Genomic DNA, 22,437 nt, shown 5'->3' with positions numbered 1-22,437 from the left:
CTTGTATAATGCACAGACTACTGGATTGGAATAGTCTAATTCTGACAAAAGAAAGCTTACAAAAAGTTCATGATTTCGAAGTCTTTGATGCACAACATCATTTAGTTTTTGTTGCACAATGTGTTTATTAGCTTTTTTGATAAAGTGTATTGATACTCACCATGGCCTTCAGCCATGTACACAGCATTGGTGGGAGTCTGGCCAGCAGCTCCATACCTTCCTTAGTTTGAGTATGAAGTAAAGCATATGCAAGTCTCTGTCCCGTCAGTACAAGTAACTGGGATGCCAGAACCTCTTGATCATGCACCTGGAGAAGGGCCTGAACGGATGGACAAATAAAAATCCTGTTACTTTAGAATCAAATTAAAAAGTGTTCATTAGACATTATTCATCAAAATTAGTTTCCCCAAGTTATTCCAGTATTACACTGACAGCATTCGTTAAAAAAGTAACTAATGCAACCAAGTTGTTCATTATACCTGTCTTTATTGTAAGTAACTTATAGATATTCCAAACTTAATTACAAGTTTTCTGGAGTAAAAGAGGGTAATTAGCTACCTTTATAAAACTATTCTGTATATTCATCTATAAGGCAAACCCATGCAAGCCAGCTATCTATTAACTGATCCCAATACAATCAAGGTGATGCCCTATTGGTTGCCAATGCTCACAAGAAGCAGGAAATTAATTTTAATGCATTCTGGTCGTTGCATGAGTTGCCACCACTACATAAACAGGAACTGGGGGACCAGAGCTCAGAGAGTGTTGATGAAGACAATGGACATTCACGACGTTCTAAAACACTTCACTGCCAACGAAGCACTTTTAAAAGATAGGAAACAGCAATCTCTCACAAACTAGATAACTTGTTATTTGTGAAGTCGAATGAGGGATAAATAGTAACCAAGACACCCTACTCTTCTTTAAAATAATGCCATGAGATCTTTTACCACAACAGATGGGGCTTCGATTTAATGGCTTATCTGAAAGATGGGACCTCAAGACAGTGCAGCATTCCATCAGCACTGCACTGAAGCATTAGACTACATTTTGTCCTCGTCTCCGTCATGCTTCTTGAACTCTCAACTTTCTCAAGAGTAGAGAGGGACCCTGCTTAGAACAAACAGATACACTTCACAGACCAAGCTGTAGTAACATGCATCATAATGGCTAGCATGCATGACAACACCCCTTCCTTTCCCCATCAGGGACCTGAGTTGCTAGCCTTATCCCCAAGAATATATATTAGAGTGAAACACTTGGGGCAGGTTCGTGAAAGGAAATCAAAGTTCAGACATTTAGAATACAACCTTGATCACACCTGCTTCTTGTCAGATAAATATACATGGTGCATAATCCCAGAATATACTACATGGAGAATTAGAAGCATGCAATCGTCCCACTGCTCTAAAGTAAAAGGGTGCAGGAAATCCCACACCGTAAGCTGTCTCTGATATATAGGAATTAACTTTGTTCATAGATAGAATTTTTGTCTCGACTGTGTTAGAAGAATTCAGGTTCAGCCCCTATTCCAGGACGAGAGGAAATAATCGAGGCTGATACTTCCATGCATTCCTGAGGAATGCTCCACTGTTAGTATAGCTTTATTTTGCATGAGAATTCAAAATTGAGGTCCTGTATGCTTGTTTAGGTCGATGTAAAAGACCCCAAGGTATTTTTAGAAGAGGAGCATGGGTAGTTCTGGCATATCTAGTCAACATTTTTCCTCAATTGGCACCAGAGATAAACTGATCATTTCTCTCACTTCTTTGTGTAGGAGCTTGCTGTGCATGAATTCTCTGCCACCTTTATTTACATAATGCTGACTACACTTCAAAAGTTAAAGGGCATTATCTAAATACAAGCTATTTTTCTGATTTTGTTGTCTGTCGGTGACCATCAGTAGGTAGTTAAAAAGCTGCAATTTAATCAGCTCTACAAATACTCTACACAGATCACATTCTCAAAATCACAGACAGCAACACTAGTCTCTGCAATAGGGTAACTCAAGTATAACCCTGTCTTATCAAGGTATTTTGCATCAGTTTGGCTACTGACTGCTACTGTTGTTTGTATAACCTTGCTGTATAAAAACTGGCTGCTGCATTTGCCTAAACAGGGTAGAAATGTCAATTACAAGCGGACATAAATTTAAGATAAAAGGGGGAAAGTTTAAGGGAGATGTGAGAGGCAAGTTTTTTTTTTGCACAGAAGGCGGTAAGTGCCTGGAATGTGCTGCCAGAGGAGGTGGTAGAAGCAGATATTATAGCAACGTTTAAAAGGAATCATGACAGAAACATGAATAGGCAGGGAATAGTGGGATAGAGACCGCATAGAGGCAAAAGGTCTTTAGTTTAGAAAGGCATCATATGTTGGCACAGGCTTGGTGCGCCGAGGATCCTGTTCCGATGCTGTACTTTTCTTTGTTCTACAATTCAAAAGTAGTTCACTGGCTGCAAAGTACTTTGGGATGTCCTTAGCATGTGAAAGGCAGTATATAAAATCAATTATTTATCACATTGGTTGCACTAAACTATGCATCCTGATCCACCCCCAATCTATCTGGTTATCAAGGAAATGCAACCCAAAAAATGTCTCAGGTACTCTATTAGTCCAATTATCTATTTTAAACAAATGACTGAAAGATACGTTACCTCTTCACCAATCTGGTCAATTCCATGGTTATACAGTTCACATACATAATGCCGACGGATAACATCCTCGTTCACTTGGAGGTTCTGAGACAGTTCTACTGCCACTGATGGCCAGTCTTCATTTTGCACTGGAAGGGGTTGCTGTTCAGAAGCAGATTCAGTCTTTGGAGGTCTTATTAGGTCTTTCACTGCAGCACTGACTAATTTCATTAGGAACTGCAAGAAAACATGCATAGGTTACTGCACTACAAAACAGACAATTGTATCTGGAAAATACCATAAAGTGCTATACAAATGCAGGTTCCTAGTTTTTTCCCCCCTGAATTTTCTATATTCGAGAAAGTTCTGGAACGCTTTATACTTTCAGGCAACTAGTGTCAGCCACTACTAAATTAGCTGCAGATTGAAACCGCATGTTTTAGCATCAATGCAGCCCGTTTGCATAATATTACCAAATTAGTACCACGCAAGTAATAGTATATGCACTGTGGATAAAACATGGGCTGAATTTTTAGCTCAGATGCTAGAAATGAATCTGTTCCTAAGCAATTGTAAATTGAAATTTTAACTTAAATGTAAGACTGATGCTCGCTTACCATCAAGTAAAACTCAAAAATGATAGAGTCGAGTCAAGCAAGTGTTACAATATCTCAACAGAATTTCAAGCCAATATGAAGGAGGATGAGAAAAACTGTCACCGCACACTTTGTTATCTGACCATCTCTAAGAGAGACAGATGCAAATGAGAATTTCCAAAGTATTGTTTTAATGATTTCATTACCTGCTGTCTGAGTGAAACTATGTTGGGATCCATATCTCCACTTGGCAGCAACTGGATTGATGTTAGCTCTTTGAAAAATGCATTTTTGCCCTAGAGGTAAGCACACAGGACAAAGTATGAAACTGCTCAGGACAGAATTTTCAACTTGCAGCTATAAGCGACAGGCATTGCACAAGAATTAAACCATGAAATTATTCTTTAAAAGCAGCTTTACTTTAGTCACATAATTTGATTGATATATTGATTAACCCATTGATTATCAATTATACATATATAGTGCCCAAGCATGGAAAAATGTATTTAAGGTATAATATGTACCATGTGGACAACTATTTTTAATTTTGCATTTTGAGAAGCAAAGCAGATACCAAATAATAATAAAAGTTAATATTGATTTTATTAGCATGAAAAAGTCTCTCTGTTGTCTTTCAACATATGACATCTTAGACAAAAAAAACAAGTTTCAAAAAAAACATACCTTACTGTCAAATAGGCTAAATATTTTGACAGATTTCATCCCAAACAGCATTATTCCATGCATAATGACAGACAAAATATAGTGGTGCTGAACCAATGGGTAATGGACATGTCTTTGTTCCAGAGCCAGATCCACTATTGAAGTTTGACCCTCCACAGATGACCAGGTGTCCTCAATATCTAGAAATGGTTCCTTCATTTCATCGCTGCTAACTTCAGCCTAATAATATATATTAAAAAAATTAAAAAGGGCAACATGGGGAGGCACTTAATTTTGTGGCAACCATATATAGAAAAAATTTAATCTGATTCTTGATTCGACTCAAAAGGTTCCATTTATGTTAATAAAGATGGCTCCCATTAAAACAAATGCTGATATGGTGAAGAATTAATTGCATATACTTCCCAAGATATTACATTTTCTGTTCATGAATTCAGTCATTATATTTTCAATTTACTTTTATAACAAAACCACATGACAACAGGCAGTCTTACTTTCACATATATATTCTTTGCCCAATGTTACATAAAGCATTACTGTTTCAGTGTCACTTAACACAAGATGGCATCAGAATACTGATTTTAAAAAGTATAGCTTTACTTTTAAAATTCAATATTGCTCATGAAACTTTTTCTGAACAATGCATACGCCAAACAAAATGCTCTTTCCCACTCCCCCACATTAAAATCTGTACACTTTGGGCCTGATTTTACCATTGCGTTGCGCCTGTTTTCGGGCGTGAAAACGTGGTAAAGTCAGGTGCGAGACGAGTAGCGGGATCCACGCCCGGCTCTGCGCCGATTTCCCCTTTACCAAAGCCCGAAAATGGCTGCGATCGGGACCGCTCCTGAAACGGGCGTGACGGCCATTTAAATGTATTTGCATACATTTAAATTGACTTAATGGGCTGCACTTCCCCCTTTACCACCACGTTCGCTCATCCAGAATCGGCGCAAAACAGACATGCTCCATAAAAGTCCGATTCGGGTGCTCCAGTTAGTGAGGAGGTAGGTGCCTAGCGTCTGACAGCTCTCTGCTCGAGCTCGGTGGCGGAGCGGGGGGGGGGTGGGTTCCGCTACCACTCTGCCTGAGATCAGTGAGGGGGAAGGGGGGTGTCTGCTGCCACTCTGTCTGTGTTCGGGGGGGGGGGGGGGGGGGGGGCTGCTATCGTTCTGCATGGTGGGGGGGCGTGGGGGGAGATAAGGGGGTCAGTAATGGTGGGGGTGTGGGGCAATGTCTGTGGGTACCAGGGGGAGGCATTATCCGGCCCAGGAGGGATGTGGCAGGGGAGCCGCATTCTATCCTTTTTTTCCTGCACATGCACAGTTGGAGACGCCAATCGGAGCTGCAGAGTTTCGGGTGCATTAAGCTCCGCCCACTGGCTTCTGCAGCGCGATTCAGAATTGCTGATATTTTTTCAGGCGGAGTACATATGGGGGCACCAGAGAATGGGTCTAAAAGTCAGATCTGAAACACTCCCAGTTTCAAGTCTGCCCAGCACTTAGAATCAAAATGGTAAAATGGTTTGTGTTACAACATAACAGATATTTAAGACTAATTTTCAGGTGACAATCTATTACAGTACAATGCTTAGGTGGTCCAAAGTGAATCTTCAGTATGAATATGAACATGCCAGATAAAACATATCAGGCTTTTTAAGATTTCAATTGCTAAAACTATCATCCATAAGGAGCTTTTTCACACAGTGAGGGGTCCAGGTCTGCAATTCACTGCCTAGAAGTGTGGTGGAGGCAGGTTCAATCAAGGCATTCAAAAGGGCACTAGATGATTATTTGAACAGAGACAATGTGCAGGAGTACGGTTAAAAGGCAGGGGAATAGTATGAAGTCACAATGCTCATTTGGAGAGCTGGTGCAGACTCGATGGGCAGAATGGCCTCTTTCTCCACTGTAGGGATTCTATGGTTACGTGGGGTCAATCTCATTAGTAATTTGTTGAAATCTGTTTTAAGTCCAAATACCAAGAACAACCAAAAACTGTTAGATTGAAGGAACTTTCATCCCACAGTCTATTCTGGATTCAAACACAAGTCCCCAAAAAGGTTAAAGAAGTGTTCTAATTGTTACTAATTCTACAAAAAATATATACATATATAAAAATCACCATTACAAACATGACACTGTTTAAATGGATTCTTTTTTTTACCTCCATTAAGGTTTGAAGAAGCAGTGAGCAAGAACCAAGGAAAGATGTCATAGCAGTGTCGCTCATGCCTACATCCTGCCCAGAAAACATGAAACACTTATTATCAGTCAGTACTTCCATTTATTTTAAGAATGTTTTTAAGGTACTCTTCTCTAAAAATCCCAATGTACCACACATTAGCCCCTGCTGAAAGAGCATAAGGCCAGGTGATCAGAGTCAAAGCATCTGGTAACAACTTTAGGAAGAATGTAAACAGGCATACAAAGCGGCCCAGCAATTTTTGCAGAACCTCCTCAATTGCACAGTCAGGATTGATAACTTGCCAAGCAAAGAACTAACTTGTAAAATACCATTTCAGAGGACGAGCATAGTGGAGCACTGATATTCTGCACCAAGTCAGTGCCGGTGCTAACCTCCATCTTAAGGATATCGTGCCCATTGCATATTCCAGACACATGATCACAGATAGAAGCTCAGCGATTCTTGAGAAAAATCTAGACTTACGGATTCTATAAGTTTAGTGGGTGTAGATACTCTAGACTGGATGACAGGAACACAGTATTAGAAAATACTGGTAAACAGGAGTTGAAGTAGAACACGCATGCACGCAGTTGGCTAAATACAGAGCTTCGCAAGTTGTAAGGTGAAAAAGACCAAAGCTAGCATCCCCACCTTCCTGATTCAATTGCAATTCTGGACAGAAAGCTCATCCTTCCCAGGAAACTGGCACAATTTTATTCAACTGCATATTTGTGACTTCAATATTAATACTAGCAGAAATCCATTGGCTTAATTTACGTAAATGTACTTATACAATGTACTGTAACTTATGCATCTTTCATGATATAGCAAAGTGGTAGTTTATATTTTTCTTTAAGTTAAATCAAAGACGCTAGTGAAAAATTAAACATGAAGGCAGTTATCCATTTTTTGTTGGACCGCATACCAAATAATCATTTCACTTCGAACTCTTTCCAGATATGAGAGATTCAGCTCCATCTTTCCAGGCTGAGTTCAAGTTCAGGTCCCAGAATTGACTATATTCTAATGTCCTGCACTTTCTATAGCTTCAATTAAAAATAAAGAAAATAAAACTGAAAATGCTTCTAGCTCCAGTGAAGATTCACCTGAGCCAATGCACTCCCCAAATAATTTCAAAATACTCACTCTTCTGCACAGTCTGTCTTTTGGCGCCTTGCCAACCTATTAAAAACAATATTGATCAGTTTTAATGCCCTCTTTCATCAATAAATGTCAAGTGACTAGAATATCGTATAAAGATGCAAGTGAGCATGTAAATTATGCTTTGTCAATACAATGAAATTAGCAGAATTTCCTTATAAACCTGCAAACAATCTGTCCTGGTCCCTCCACGCCAACGCAATAGTTACAAAAACCTCTACTTTCTCAGAAGGCTAAGGAAATTTGGCACGTCCACCACGACTCTCACTAACTTTTACAGATGTACCATGGAAAGCATCCTTTCTGGATGCATCATAGCTTGGTATGGCTCCTGCTTTGACCAAGACCGCAAGAAACTATAGAGTTGCAAACGTAGCCCAGACCATCACGCAAACCAACCTCCCATCCATTGACTCCATCTACACTTCCCGCTGCCTCAGGAAATCAACCAGCAAAATCAAGGTCCCCACGCATCCAGGACATACTCTATTCCACCTTCTTCCACCAGGAAAAATACACAAAAGTCTGGGATCACGTACCAACTGACCCAAGAACAGCTTCTTCCCTGCTGCAATCAGACTTTTGAATGGTCCTATCACATATTAAACTGATCTCTCACCTCATCCTATCGGTAACTGCAACACTATATTCTGCACTCTATCCTTTCCTTCTCCCTTGTGTACTCTATGAACAGTATGCTTCATCTGTATAGCTCGCAAAAAACAATACTTCTCACTGTATCCCAATACATGTGACAATAATAAATCAATTCAAAACCAAAAGGAAGGAAATGCATGGTATTTAAACTATATAAAACTAGCCCTCAAAAATGCTTCAAATACTTAGCATGCAACAAACTCAAGTGCTCTAGGGTAACCAGCTGTGGAAACTTACTTTGGTATTGCCACCAGACTTGGGTGTAGGAAGTAAGTGGCATCAAGCAATTGAAAAACATCTAGTCACAGCAGCAACAGGGTATTCTACTTTGACAAGGTGTGCAAAAAAAAATATCCTTACTTCTGGATTACAATCCAAAGCCATTGCTGGTATTGGAATATTGCGGCAGTGGAACTCGTATCTGTCAACTCTTCCAGCCCTTACATTATTAGTACACTAGTAATTCCCAGATATCACTAATTTGAAATGAAAATGTTCATTAATTGGCAACAAAAATGTAAACAGACCATGCAATTTTACCAAGGCACTTATGACCCTATACTAAATAAGAAAATTTCCCACTGAATCCCCAAGTTCAATTTTTCTGCAAACGCTTTGGTAGGCGTCAGTGCTCCTCTATCATGACCAGACTTTACCTGTCTAAATCACATTGTCACTTCCTGGCTCGACTAGAGAAGTAGTACAGGGAGAAAGGTTTCTGTACTTGTTTGCATTTCCTCAAATATATTCAGAAAGTTTGATCCAAGACCAAAGAGCACTTTATAATTTACTGTTACACTAATACTGTTCTTGTTCTAACCTCTTCTCTACTTCTTTTATTTCATCACTTTTGTTGTTCTGATTTATGTAGTTAAGCAGTAACATTATCATAATGGAAAGTTCTTAAATTAAATCTCAGCTTTCACCTTATCCATTAGGTAAGCAGCTGCCGACAGTCTTTTTACAATAAAGGTGTTCCACATCATTATAGCAATACCTGCAAAGAAAAGAATGTATTCAGCTACACCACAATAAATGCTATGACTTAGACCAATTTTTTATTCACTTATAGAACATGAAAATTTATAATAAAACATTATAATTATTAAAATATTTAATTTTATGCAATAAACTTGGATTCAACATTGTCTATGTAAACATTTACAATTCAAACCATGAATGTCAGCAGTTGCTTGTAACAATAGGGTTGTGTTATGTGCACCAGGTAGCGACGTGGAACTAGTTTCAGTAGTCTGCTAATTTCTTTTGTCATTTCCTGTGCCCACCATCTCAGATGCAGTAACTTAAATTTAAAATTTCATATTTCTTAGAATTCTTTGAAAAACAGTTTCACCTTTCTCAATGCTCTTGCCATTCCACTGTTTCTGTCCTGTTCCATCTGGGACATGTCACCTTACCACGTTGCCCCTGTGCTAACAGCCACAACCGCCACTCCATCTGAACCAGTTTACTCAGTCACTAATCAACCCTCCTGCTGGTTCATGCTGCCATTCTCCCTTGTGTACGTATGAATGAATAAATAATGGCCAATGTCAAAAAAAAGGCATTTTCATGCTTTATTTTCATTGCTGGTGATGTATAAACTTATACATAATTTCACTGATGCTGTCTGATACTTGCCATCTTTCATCATGTTTTGTGCTATTATCATGTATCGATGAGGTTTTGCTTAATCTATGAGTGGAGATGGTATATAGTTTTGTCTTGAAGCTATTGATTAAAGACTAATTAGACTTCATGGTAAGCACATGGTTCTCTTGGTCATCTGACACTGATATCATGCTTACATCATTATTGTCTCATGAACATAACCACAAACCCTTTACTCTACAATTTAAAAATATTATTTCCCCCGCACTGGCCTTTTACAGTTCTAACAAAAGGCTTTTGACATGAAACAACTCTGAAGCCTCTGTTTATTTGACTTGAGAAAGTGGATACAATTTTGGACTCAAAGCAAAGAGTAAAATATTGAATCCAGTCGTCCTGATTCTTTCACTCTTGAGATAATTGTCACATGGGTAAAAACAAATTTTTAAAAATGTCTTTTTCCATGTGGAAACATTTCATCAAGAACGTAAGTCATTTAAAGTCGACAGAGAAAGAGTACACAGGGTTTTGCATTTATTATTTTGTAACAGAGCAGGACAATGGATTAGTCTGGAACAAACACAATGGGCTGAATTAATTTTCTGTTTCTAGGTTCCAAATCTGATGTGATCATTATCACTTCTATTTCATAATACTATTTTACAAATTTGATTTATAGTTTGCAGCCTCTTCGTGTTTTACGCTATTTTGAGAGAATAAAAACAAACTGTGTTAATCTGTATTATTAACATATGCATCTCACTAATAAAGTACTTCATTGTTCACCTTGTAGAATGTTGTCTAAAACAATGTCTTGCAATGATGTAAAGCCTTTAATATAAAACAAGTTCCCAAAACACTTCACAAAGGCACAGGGAAAACGATCACCAAGTTAGGAAGCAGAATGAAAGATGACCAATAGCTTTTAATTAGCTAGACCATGGGGGTTTTTTAATAGTGATGGGGCAAAGGGAAGGGGCTGACAGATGGCCTGTTGAAGGAAGTGAATGCTTCTGAAGAGGAATAGGGATTAGAGCATAAAGCAAAAAAAAAGTCAAAGTTATGGGAGGAATTTGTAGACAAGCATGAGGATTAACACTTTGGATGCAACATGCCGGTGTAATTCGGCGAGATCAGAGTGTCCAGACAAATACAATTTATCATGGATCAGTATAAGAGAGGAGTATTTTGTTTATGGAGGACAGAAGGCATTAAAGTAGCTGTCCAGAGATAATGAAAGTAAATTTAAGGATGTCAGCAGCAGAGGTAGAGGTATGAGTGGAGGTAGAAATGATCAATCTTGGATAAGATTTCAAAATAAAATTCAAAGCAGGATATCAAGAATATAAACAACCAGCTTCTCATTAAAAGAATAGCATTGACCAGAGACTGTAGCAGGTTTAGATGATGATTTCAATTTTCCCCATGTTGTGCTGAAGGAAGTTATTATTTATTGTTGATGGACAAGCAGTTGGATAGCATGGTTCAGAGGAAGTGGGAGAGAGATTGAGTTATCACAAGTGCGCAGATGAAATCTGATCCCATCGGAAAGGATCATCAGTGTTAATGTGAAAGCTGACCTGATGCCAGGGATAACGAGTGTGAATTATCTCTCCTTATCCTTATCTTTTCTGAGACGTTCTAAAACTCAAGACTGCCATTCATCAAAATGACTGGAGCTGTTTCTAGTGCTGAGAGAACATGAGAAACTAAATTTTACCGAGGGGTTTCAGGGGGAAAAAGGAGGCAAGGCACTTGAGTTAAGAAAATGAAATTGGTGAGGGCATAAGAAATTCCTATGACTCTATAAAGGTCATGTTTTAGTTGACATGGAGCATGTACTTGTCCATGAAACTTAATCTCTCTCTATAGGGCAAATAACTGGAGGTTACCTGAGTCACAACAGACTTGATGTCCTGATTTCACAACTGGTTTAGCCACCCATCACCAGGTCTGACTCGGCCACATGAAGCCCTATCACACCGAATTCTCCTCTGCTAAAACCATTCATTCATCCACTTTCAGCCTCAGCAGCAACAATAACCTTTGGCTGATTTGCTTCAATACCAACAACATTCTGAGCAAATAAAAAGAAGGAGACCCCTGTCTCCTCTTTACTGATCCACACTCAACTCCAACAAATGTGAGTTTCATCACTGAAACTGAGGTTATTTGCTCAGCTGCTACTGCTGCATTTCTTCCAACCTCTCAACCCCATCCATGCTTACCAGGCCAGGCTCTGAACCAGCAGCATTTCCCTCCCATCTGTTATGAAAGCCAAAGCAGAGGGTGGGAACTCCAAACCCAACAGATCACTGAGTTTCCGCACATTTGCTAACTGGAAGCAGGTTGTGTATGTGCAGTCCTGGATTTTAAGTTTTTTGGACTGAGGACAGGCTCAGTGCCCCTGCACAGAAAGGGAAAACAGTGCAATGACCCAGGTCACCTGATTGGAAGCAGAGCACCATTGAGAAAATATCCCAGGCTGGGGAGAGGGGGAGGTCCCAGATAAGGATCAAAGAAAGGAGCAGAGAAAGAGGCTCCAATCATCGAAAGGACTGTGATTGACAGACTTAAGAACAAGGGGTCAAGAGAAGTCCTGAAGCTCCAATAAGGCAGCTGAAGTTTGGTGACACTATGCTGTGGGCTGTTGGGACAAAGGTATTCCTTTGGAGCAGCGGTATTTTACTCAGTGCGGTCAAAGAGCTGAATTTGTGCTTGCGAGTTAGTGCTTTAGCAAATACTCTGGAATCCAGGGAAACAGAACCTCAGAGAAGAGATTAAAACCCTATGGGGTGGGCCATTGTTGACATCATCTGAGTTGGAGCGATTTTTGGAGAGAATTCCAAGGCAAGATCTGAAATCCCTTGCGAGAGAGACAGATCTTCAACGAGATTGGTTGGCTCAGTGTTTACTGACGTCTGATTGGGCCGTTGAGAAATCTGTGGACTTTATCTTGGTTGCACCTGCCAATTATTGTGCAGTGTGGTGTGTTCGATCACAGTTTGCTTGTTAATTCACATGTACCTCATATTCACATTGAATGTCAGAGTATAGGAAAGATATTGTAAATTGTTTTATCTTTCTAACCTTGGAAAGTTTATTTATGTTTGTTCAAAGCCCGTGGAATCTTGTGGCTTTATTCATTGGACAAGAGTCTTGAATCTCAAACTCTGTCTACTTTAAACAGAAAGTTATTGGTCCCTAGCCAGATCTTACCAAAAACTTTGGGGTCTGGTGCAGCATCATAACACATCTCTCATAGTGCCTCCCTCCAGTTCATCTTGTTAGCCTGCTGCTGTCTGCTTTTGTTCTTGGCCTCCATGTTAGCTAATGGTACAGTATCACTGGACAACAAGATTTTTTAACAATGTTGGGGCCAATCACAGTGCACCTACTCACGTATTGATGTTTTTGCTACTGTCAGCAACTGATAAGAAGTTTTCTTTGCACTTTGGAACAGAAAATTGCAATCCATTCTTGAGTGGATAGGCATTTTCCCTTCTGCATCACTACTCAGCAAGTCCAATGATACGCTGTTTATAATACCAAACCATGCCATGTACAATGTAATGACAAACATGGTCTTGCCTCACCAATTGCTTGAACTTTGAAGAAGTTACAAAGTTGGTTGACGTAGGCTGCCCAGTTAAGACAGCACATCTTGACTTTCAAAAGTCTCTGACCAAATTCAAGGTGGCTGAATAAATTAAATTGGATGGTACTTCTGGATTTTACCTGTGATTCTGTACATTTATTCTGTGAAAACTATGAGTGATCTTGATTATTATTAAATAGTGGTTACTAATCTACTTAATACTTATTTCTTTTTGTGAAACCGAGGGACATGTATGAAGATGATGGTGGGCGATGGGAAGTTTCTTGTAGGTAGCAAGCTTTCAACAGCTGCAAAAACAGCAAATTGAAAACAAGAAGGGTGAGGAGGTAGCAATGGACTTCAAAGAACTGGGTTTGGGGTAATGGAGTTAACAAGTATCATAGCTCTGGGTTTAAGAGAATTGAAAACTGTCCCTGGACATGGTCCTTAAGGTGGAATTAGGACCTTTGCAGAGCATTTGCTCCCAGATTCACACTAATATTTCCTATCTTATGTACTTAAACAGTATGTATAGCATGCTAGCCATAACAAGTACTAACCACGCTGAACATGAGCATTGCCAATGCATTTCAGATGGTCCACAGATATGCTCAAACAACGGCCTTCCTAGAAGTCAAAAGACAAAGTATATTCTGTGAAATCACAACATTTAGTTACTTTTAAACCAGAAAAGCCCATTTTAAAAAGTCAAATATTTATAAAATTATGTTTTATGTATAAACTTTAGACATCAAAAACTATTTACAATTCATACAGAATATAGACAGAGTATTAAAAGCCTTTAAAAAATGTTAAAAATAACTGTACATTTATAACCACATATCATCCAAAGTGCAAACCGCTACATGAAGTTTTCACTGAAAACTCTATGGACACATGCAATAACAATGCTCATTTGGATAGGTGGCTTAACATAGAAAAATGTCACAAGGCAATTCACAGACACGTAATCAGATGAAAAACAACCACTAAACCAAAAGGAGCAAGTGTAAGGAGTTGTGACTAAAACCTTCGTCACAGAGGGCATTGAAATAGGAGTGGTTTCTGCAGGGAATCCCATAGTTTAGGATTTTGACAGTTAAAGGCACAGCCACAAATAATTGCACAAAGCAAATTGTGGGGTGGTATCCACAATTCTCAGAGTTGTAGGGCTAAGGAAGGTTACAGACATTGGCAGGGGCAAGACCATGAAGTGATTTAAGCATAAAGATGATATTTTAAATTTGAGGTGAAGGTGGACTGGAAGTCAAAGCGAGCAATGGGCTGATTGATGGACAGGAGTTGCTGCATAGTAATAAACAGAAACTAATATTTGGGATGAGTGGAAACTGATGGAGAGCGGACCATAAAAGCTCAATTGGGACAGCATTGGCATTCTCAAGGTGGAGGTGACAAAGTAATGGATAAGAGCTTCAGCAAATGTTCTGACTTGGGGGCAAGAGATCATGGGGGTGATTCTCCCAAAAGTGCTAAATTGGCAAGAAAACTGTTCTAGATCGCGACACTTCAGCGTCTCACCTGAATCTCTGCACGCTGTGCACTGAAGAGGTCCCTGTCGTGATTCTCATTAAAAACCCAGGGGGACGGGGCCTATTCACACTGGAGTTTGACAGTTCTGGAGCTCTGCGCATGCGCGGTGGCCCCAAACTGTCAAACTCCTGTTTGCTGGCCAGCCTGGGACCCTCGCAGTGCTGCCCCTCCAGCCCCCCTCACGGCCCCCACAACAATTCCCGGGCCAGCCCTGACACCCCAACACCCCCCCCCCCCCCTCCCCAATTGCTGCCCTCCCTCCATCCCAGACCAATCCCAATGCAGAGTGGCAGCGGGACCCCTCAAAACCTCACCAATCGCACCTAGGGCCCTGCCCCCTGACACTGCCCATCGGCATGGGCACTTTGCCCCTTGGGCAGTGCCAGGGGGCACAGGCTGGCACTGCCAGGGTGCCCATGCCCAGCGGGCACCACCCCCCTGCTGCCTGACACCCTGGGGGGGCCCCCCCGATTGCCCCCCTTCATTCCGGCAGGGTCTCCCGGCAGCTCCCCAACTGTGGGGAGCTAGCCTGAACCCTGCCGGAATGAAGTACTCCTGGCGGGGTGGGAGATTCGATCGGGACCTTTTAGGTTCCGATAATTAACAAATCTACATATTTAAAATAGATTTTAAAAAGATTTAAATTACTTACCTGCCTTCCTGCTGGTTTCCAGCGTGATCTGGCCGGCGACTGTCCGCCGGCTCTGGGAGATGTGCATGCGTTTCCGGCGCATGCGCAAATCCCCGTTCAAGGCCGCAGATGCACGTCTCCTGGCCAGACCCGCCAGAAAAGTGGCGGGCGCGGATAGGGGAATTGCGGCCAATGTTCCAAGTGAGGAAGTCGGCAGTAGAGGGACCATAAAGAATTCCAACAAGTCGGCATGGTTTCTCTCGGCCTTTTGGCTAAGATCAAGTGTAGTATGGAGAGGATGCTGCGCTTGGTTGAGGTCATTAGGTTACATTGAAGCTTCATATGTTTCATATGAAGCAATTTTTAAAAGCGGCATCTCGGCCTTTTGGCTAAGATGCAAATGAGCCCAAGTCTTGGAGGAGGAACCTCCCCCTTCTCCAATCAGCTTGGCTCATGTAGATCGGGCCCAGGACAGGGTGGTTTGGTCGCTTGCCCTGTCTTGTCAGCCTGGATCTGAAATGTCTCAACTTGTTGAGACTCTGAATTGGATTTGATTTGATTGAATTGGAAAAGTATTAAAAAAAACAAGTCGGCATGGTTTCGGCCTTTTGTCTGGGATCGGGTGTGGTGTGGTCGGCAGCCCATGGTCGGCCGCACTTGGTTGAGGTCATTAGGTTACACTGAACCTTCATATGTTTCATATGAAGCAATTTTTTAAAGCGGCATCTCGGCCTTTTGGCTAAGATGCAAATGAGCTCAAGTCTTGGAGGAGGAACCTCCCCCTTCTCCAATCAGCTTGGCTCATGTAGATCAGGCCCAGGACAGGGCATGGTCTCCACATTTATGACTGGAACAAAGAGCTGCTTGAACTCTGCCTCAAGATTCTATGATTCTATGTCTATCCAAAATGCATAGCATACTAATAGAAAACTTAACATTCCAATCTCAGTTTCAGAATTCACTCATAATATTATTGGCTAGAACTCTGGCTCTGTATAATGAAATTCAAATACTGAGTTAATCATCATTTGCTGCTCGAGCACTCATTAAATTAATGGGAATTCTGTGAGTTGTCTGTTACTGCATTCTGTAAGATAAATGTGCTCCTCGCAGTTAACAGTCAATTTCATAAGGAATCTACTTTTGTTTACATAATTAAAGGCACAATTATGTTGATTTTTTAAAATTATATTTCCATCTAGTATTAAAAACAAACACTGTTTTGATACAATAAGACAGGGATGTTCTTGAAAATCATCTTTGCCACTTTCCGTAACAATGATTATCCCTCCAAAAGTACAGTTGTTCAGTTAACAGTCATTTTATAACATAAATACAAATAGGACTGAGGATATATATGAATACTGAATTGTAACTGTTCCTGGAGAATTGCACTAGCTTTCAGGCAGTCATTTTTTTTAGTGCAACATAAAGAAGCCACTTTGTGATTTTAATAATATGCAATGCTTCAAATTCAAATCTGAAGAATTGTGTATTGTCCTTACCTCTGGATCTTTGTTCCATTGTACCACATACTCCCAACAACAATGAGCATGAAGAACATCTGATTCTAGACTGCAGGGGAATCGCTCATAAGCCAGCTGAAGCAACTCTGTAACAATAAAAACCTTTAAAAACAAGAGCAAACTAATGTCCTTTAGAGAAGGAATTTTGCTGTCCTTACCCATTATGGACTCCAGACAAACCCATAACCAAGCTCTGAAATGGCCTTGCAAACCATTCAAGTTGTATTAAATTACTATGAAAAAAACCCGAGAACCTGGGGGCCCATTGTCTGAATAAGGACTCAGATGAGGAGAAATTTCTTCACTCAAAGCATTGTGAATCTTTGAAATTCTCTTTTCCTGAGAGCTGAGTTGAATATTTTTAAAGCTGAGATAAACCGATTTTTGGTCTCTCGGGTAATGTGGGGAGTGGGCAGGAAGACCAAGTTGAGGCAGAAGGTCAGTCATGATCTCTTTTAAGTGGCAGAGCAGGATCAAGAAGCTGTATGATCTATTCCTGTTCCTTTCAGAATAAAACCAGACACACCACCCAGCACTGGGCAAGATAACATCACACTTAGCTCAACATACCCTGCAAAGTCACCCCCAGTAATGTCTGGGGGCTTATGCCAAAACTAGGAGTGCCACCCCTCAGATTGGTCAAGCAACAGCCTGGCATTGTCATGAAACAGATTCAGAATAGACCTAGTAACTCAAAACTGATTCTCAATGAGGCATTCAGAAGGGGAGTTATTCTGGACTTGAAAGGTTAGCTCTATTTCTCTCTCCACAGATGCAGCCAGACCTGCTGAGTTTTTCCAGTACTTGCTGTTTTTATTTCAGATTTCCAGCATCTGTAGTATTTTGTTTTTATTTTAGCAGATATGAATTCCACCTCAATATGTGACGTCATGAGATGGGAAATGGCACATGAACTGAAGAGGTTATTTTGCATCAGTCTTCACTATAGAGAATACAAGTAACGTTCCAGAAATAACTGCACATCAGGAAATGGAAGGGCAAGAGGAACATGAGAAAATTACGATCACCACTGAAGTGGTACTGAGATAAACAGTGAATATAACTCCTTTATTCAAAAAGGGAGGGATACAGAATGTAGGAAGTTACAAGCCAGTTAGCTTAACATCTATCATAGGGAAAACGTTAGAAGATATTAAAAACATTATAGCACTTAGAAAAAGTCAAGGTAATTAGGCAGAGTCAACATGGTTTTGTGAAAGGCAAATCATGTTGAACCAATTTATTGGAGCTCTTTGAAGGAGTCACATGTGCTGTGGATAAAGGGGAATCGGTGGATGCACCGTACTTAAATTTCCAGAGGGCATTTGATAAAGTGCCATGTCAAAAGTTATCACGCAAGATAAAAACTCAGTGTAAGGGGATGCTTAGAAGATTGGCTAGCTAACAGGAAGCAGAGAGTTGGCATAAATGGGCTATTTTCTGGTTGGTAAGATGTAATGAGTGATATGCTTCAGGTATCAGTGTTGGGGCCTCAACATTTTACAATAAATATAAATGATTTGGATGGAGGGACCAAAGATACGGTTGCTGAATTTTCAGATGACACAAAGATAGGTAGGAAAGTAAGCTGTAAAGAGGACATTAGGAAGCTACAGAAAGATGTAGATTGGTTAAGTGAATGGACAAAGATTTGGCAAATGGAGTATAATGTGGGAAAATGTGAAATTGTACATTTTGGCAGGAAGAATAAAGAAAATTATCTAAATGGTGAGAGAATGCAGAGCTCTGAGGTGCAGAGGGATCTGGGTGCCCTAGTGCATGAACCTCAAAAGATAGAATGCAGGTACAGCAAGTAATTAGGAAAGCTAATAGAACAATATCATTTCATGCGAGGAGAGTTCAATTCTTAAGTAGGGGGATTATGCTTCTGTTATACAGGGCATTGGTGAGACCACATCTAGAGTACTATGTACAGTATTGGTGACATTTAAAGAAAGATGTAACTATGTTCGAAGCATTTCAGAGGACGTTTACTACACTAATACCTGGAAATGCTAGGTTGTCTATGAGGAAAGATTAGATAGATTAGGCATGTATCCATCTGCTGGAGTTTAGAAGAGCAAGAGGCGACCTGATTGAAACATACAATATCCTAAGAACTCTTGACAAGGTGGAAATTTGAAAGGATATTTCATCTTGTGGGAGAATCTAGAACTAGGGGTCACTGTTGAAAAATAAGGGCTCACCCATTTAAGACAGATGAGGGAAAAAATTCTCTAAGGTTTGAGAATTTTTGGAACTCTCTTCCTCAAAAGGCTGTGGAAGCAGAGCCTTCAAATATTTTTAAGGTAAAAGTAGATCAATTCTTGCTGAGCAAGGGAGTGAAAGATTATCAGGAGTAGGCAGGAATGTGGAATTGAGGTTACAATCAGATCAGCCTCAAGGGTTTGAGTGGTCTATTCTTGCTCCTAATCCATATGTTTGCATGCATCTGCCATATCCCTCACTCTATCATCACCATCAAGCCAGGGAGTCAACATTGGTACAATATTAAGTGTAGAACATGCCAGGAACAGCACCAGGTGTACCTAAAAATGAGTTGCAAACAGGCACTACATGCATGTTTAGCAGTGGATGCAACTGGCTATAGCCAGATCTAAGCAGTCCCACACAACCAACAGATTAGAACTAAAAGCACTGCAATCTTGCCACATCCAGTTGTGAATAGTTGAAGACAATTAAACAACTAAGAGGACATAGCTTCAAAAACATTCCCATCCACAATGATGGTGATGCTCAGCATGTGAAGGAAAAAGACAAAGCTAAAGCATTTGCAATTGCCTCCAGCCAAAAGTGTCAAGTGAATGATCCTTCTTGGCCTCCTCCTGAGGTCACCATCATCATAGAAGCTGGACCTCAATCAATTAGATTCACCCAACATAATATAGGGAAGTGGCTAACAGTATTAGATACAGCAAAGGCTAAGGATTCCGACATCAACTTGGTTTTACTGCCTGTGCTCCAGAACTACCACATTTCTAATTAAGCTGTTCAGTACAGCTGCAACACTGGCATCGACCCAGCCAAGTTGAAAATTGCCCAGGTATGTACTTTACAAAAAAGCCAATCTGGTCAATTACCATTCCATTAGTCCTCTCAATCATCAGCAAAGTGATAGAAGATGTTGTCAACAGTGCTATCAAGGGACACTTACTCACCAATAACTTGAGTAAATGCTCGTCAATGCTCAGTTTAGGTTCCAAATGGCTCCAAACCAAACATGGACTAAAAGAACTGAATTCAAGAGGTAAGGCTAAAATGACTGGGTCAAATGCTGCCTTGATGTCAAGGGGCCTTACTAAGACTGAAGTATATAGGAATCAGAGGAAAGTTCCATTTGCTGGAATCATGCCTAGCACAAAGGAAGATGCTTGTGATCGTTGGAGGCCAATCATCTCAGCACCAGCAGGAGTTCCTCAGGGCAGTGTTCTAGGACCAACCATCCTCACCTGTTAGAGATTGGGTATCGTGTGGCAAAAATTTCACTTCCTGACTCCCTAAAAGCCTTTACACCAGCTACAAGGCACAAGTCAGGAGTTTGATGGAACACTCCCCACTGTGCTGGATGAGTGTAGCTCCAATAACACTCAAGAAATTTGAAACTATCCGGGGTGAAGCAACTCCATCCACCGCAGATGGACATGTCTGCAGTGTTACACGATGCAATGCAGCAACTCACCAAAGCTGCTTCAACAAAACCTTTCAAATCAGTTACCGTGACCATCTACAAGGACGAGGGCAAGTAATACATGTAAGCACCATCACCCCTGCAAGTGTTTTTCCAAGTCACACACCATCCTGACTTGGAAATATAGTTGTTTGTTCATCACCGCTGGGTCAAATCCTAGGATTCCTTCCCTAACAGCAATGTGAGTCTGCCAACACCACATGACTTCATGGGGTGAAGGCAATGGCTCCAACACCTACTCAAGACAATTATGGATGGGCAAAATGCTAGACTTACCAACAATGGCCACATACCATGATTTCTTTTTAAAAAATCAAAAATGGTACTAAGCTCCTCGGAAAGCATTAAACTTTTACAAATATAGCAAATTAATAACAGTTTCACAAGACATCGGAGTGTGGCAGTGGCTTCCCACGTGCCTAAGTCCAATTTTATCAATACTATCAGTAGAAACTTTCAACTGGAGGTTAGAAACACCTTTAATTCAACAAGCAAAATAGAGATCCTCAATAAGAGGGAAGTCACTCAAGCTCTCATATACCCTCTTAACAATTATTTACAGTGCATTCATTATGGAGAGCTGGTAGGTGACTGCCCACATATTCACTTAGCTGGAGAATAACACAAAGAAAGCCAAGTATTGGTGAACAAATAAATAGATACTGTAGATGAATGCTTGTCACTAATACTGGCTGAGGAGCTATATCTAGGATTATTAATTGTCTCATGAGAGTAGTGAAATAACCACACGTTCTGGTCTGCCACACAACCGGATTAAAAACAAATTTCAAGGTCCTTCATTATCTATATGATTTAGAACACTTGAATAGTCTTCTAATGTATTATACATTATCTTTTTAGTAACCTTATAGTTCTTAATCAAGCAATCTAATCATTAATGTTCCATGGGAATTAATGGAACACATTTATTTAGGTGCTTCTTACCAAGTATCCTTTCCAGACCAAGCTCTTTGAAATTCTCACTTATCGGAATGCTTTCCCCTTCTGCCTGTTCTTCTGTATTTTCTAATCTCTTGGATTGATGGACCTGTTTCAGAATGCTTGGAACAAGATCTAGTTTGAAAATCCATTTTGCCACACCATCAGCAACGACTCCTGAGAAAGATAAACAGATACAGATTGTTAATGACAATATCCCACAGAACAATACATGTAAGTTAATGAAATGTAAAACCTTTGGGAAATACTGGCTCAAGATATTATTGTGATTTTTTTCTCCAGGCACTAGATTACTCATATTGAGGAGTTCACAAACAGTGATCAAGTCATAGGCTGGAATTCTGCCATTCCGCCCACCACAGAAATCATAGCAGGCAGGACAAGGACCACGAAAAGGTCCGTTTGACCTCGGGCAGACTTTTGGGATTTGGGATGAGCATGGCTGGAAAATCCCACCCATAACCTTCATTAAGTCAGAACTAATTATGAATACTGCAAATGGATGGAACATAAAGTAAAGGGTCAAATTTATCATTAGAAATTCACTGCATTTCAGAAAATTATATAGAAGGGCTGAACGAGGTTTCACAATTGACCTTAAATGTCACCAACAACTAAGACTAACCAAATTCTATTGCAAGAAGCAAATAAAATGTAACACAACATACACGCATCTAGTTGAGTAATACAGCGACTTGGCCAGTATTAACTTTTCTTTTATTCGTTTGTGGGACATCGCTGGCTGGCCAGCATTTATTGCCTGTCCCTTGTTGCCCGAGTGCAGTTGAGAGTCAGCCACATTTCTGTGGCTCTGACATCACATGTAGGCCAGATCGGGTAAGGATGGCAGGTTTCCTTCCCTAAAGGACATTAGTGAACCAGATGGGTTTTTCTGACAATCGGTAATGGTTTCATGGTCATCAGTAGATTCTT

The 22,437-nt window shown here is 40.4% G+C and overlaps 1 protein-coding gene across 2 annotated transcripts in view; it reads right to left on the bottom strand.

Moving 5' to 3' along the window:
* Positions 1 to 22,437, bottom strand: part of rab3gap2 (RAB3 GTPase activating protein subunit 2 (non-catalytic)) — a 90,728-nt gene that overhangs the window by 5,642 nt on the left and 62,649 nt on the right. The window contains exons 25-34 of one of the 2 annotated variants that reach the window (XM_078229761.1): positions 21,490 to 21,660; positions 16,815 to 16,921; positions 13,688 to 13,754; positions 8,845 to 8,915; positions 7,247 to 7,282; positions 6,080 to 6,154; positions 3,914 to 4,132; positions 3,436 to 3,525; positions 2,655 to 2,870; positions 161 to 319 (exon numbers count right to left, since the gene is read on the bottom strand). In XM_078229761.1, the coding sequence (XP_078085887.1) occupies positions 161 to 319; positions 2,655 to 2,870; positions 3,436 to 3,525; positions 3,914 to 4,132; positions 6,080 to 6,154; positions 7,247 to 7,282; positions 8,845 to 8,915; positions 13,688 to 13,754; positions 16,815 to 16,921; positions 21,490 to 21,660 (1,211 nt within the window). The remainder of the gene's footprint in view (positions 1 to 160; positions 320 to 2,654; positions 2,871 to 3,435; positions 3,526 to 3,913; positions 4,133 to 6,079; positions 6,155 to 7,246; positions 7,283 to 8,844; positions 8,916 to 13,687; positions 13,755 to 16,814; positions 16,922 to 21,489; positions 21,661 to 22,437) is intronic. The other variant, XM_078229762.1, reaches the window with a different exon arrangement.

The sequence above is a fragment of the Mustelus asterias genome, chromosome 15 (genome assembly GCF_964213995.1).
Source record: "Mustelus asterias chromosome 15, sMusAst1.hap1.1, whole genome shotgun sequence".
Classification (NCBI taxonomy): Eukaryota; Metazoa; Chordata; class Chondrichthyes; order Carcharhiniformes; family Triakidae; genus Mustelus; species Mustelus asterias.
Note: the sequence above shows the minus strand (reverse complement) of the source record. Positions and strands in the feature narration are given on the sequence as shown.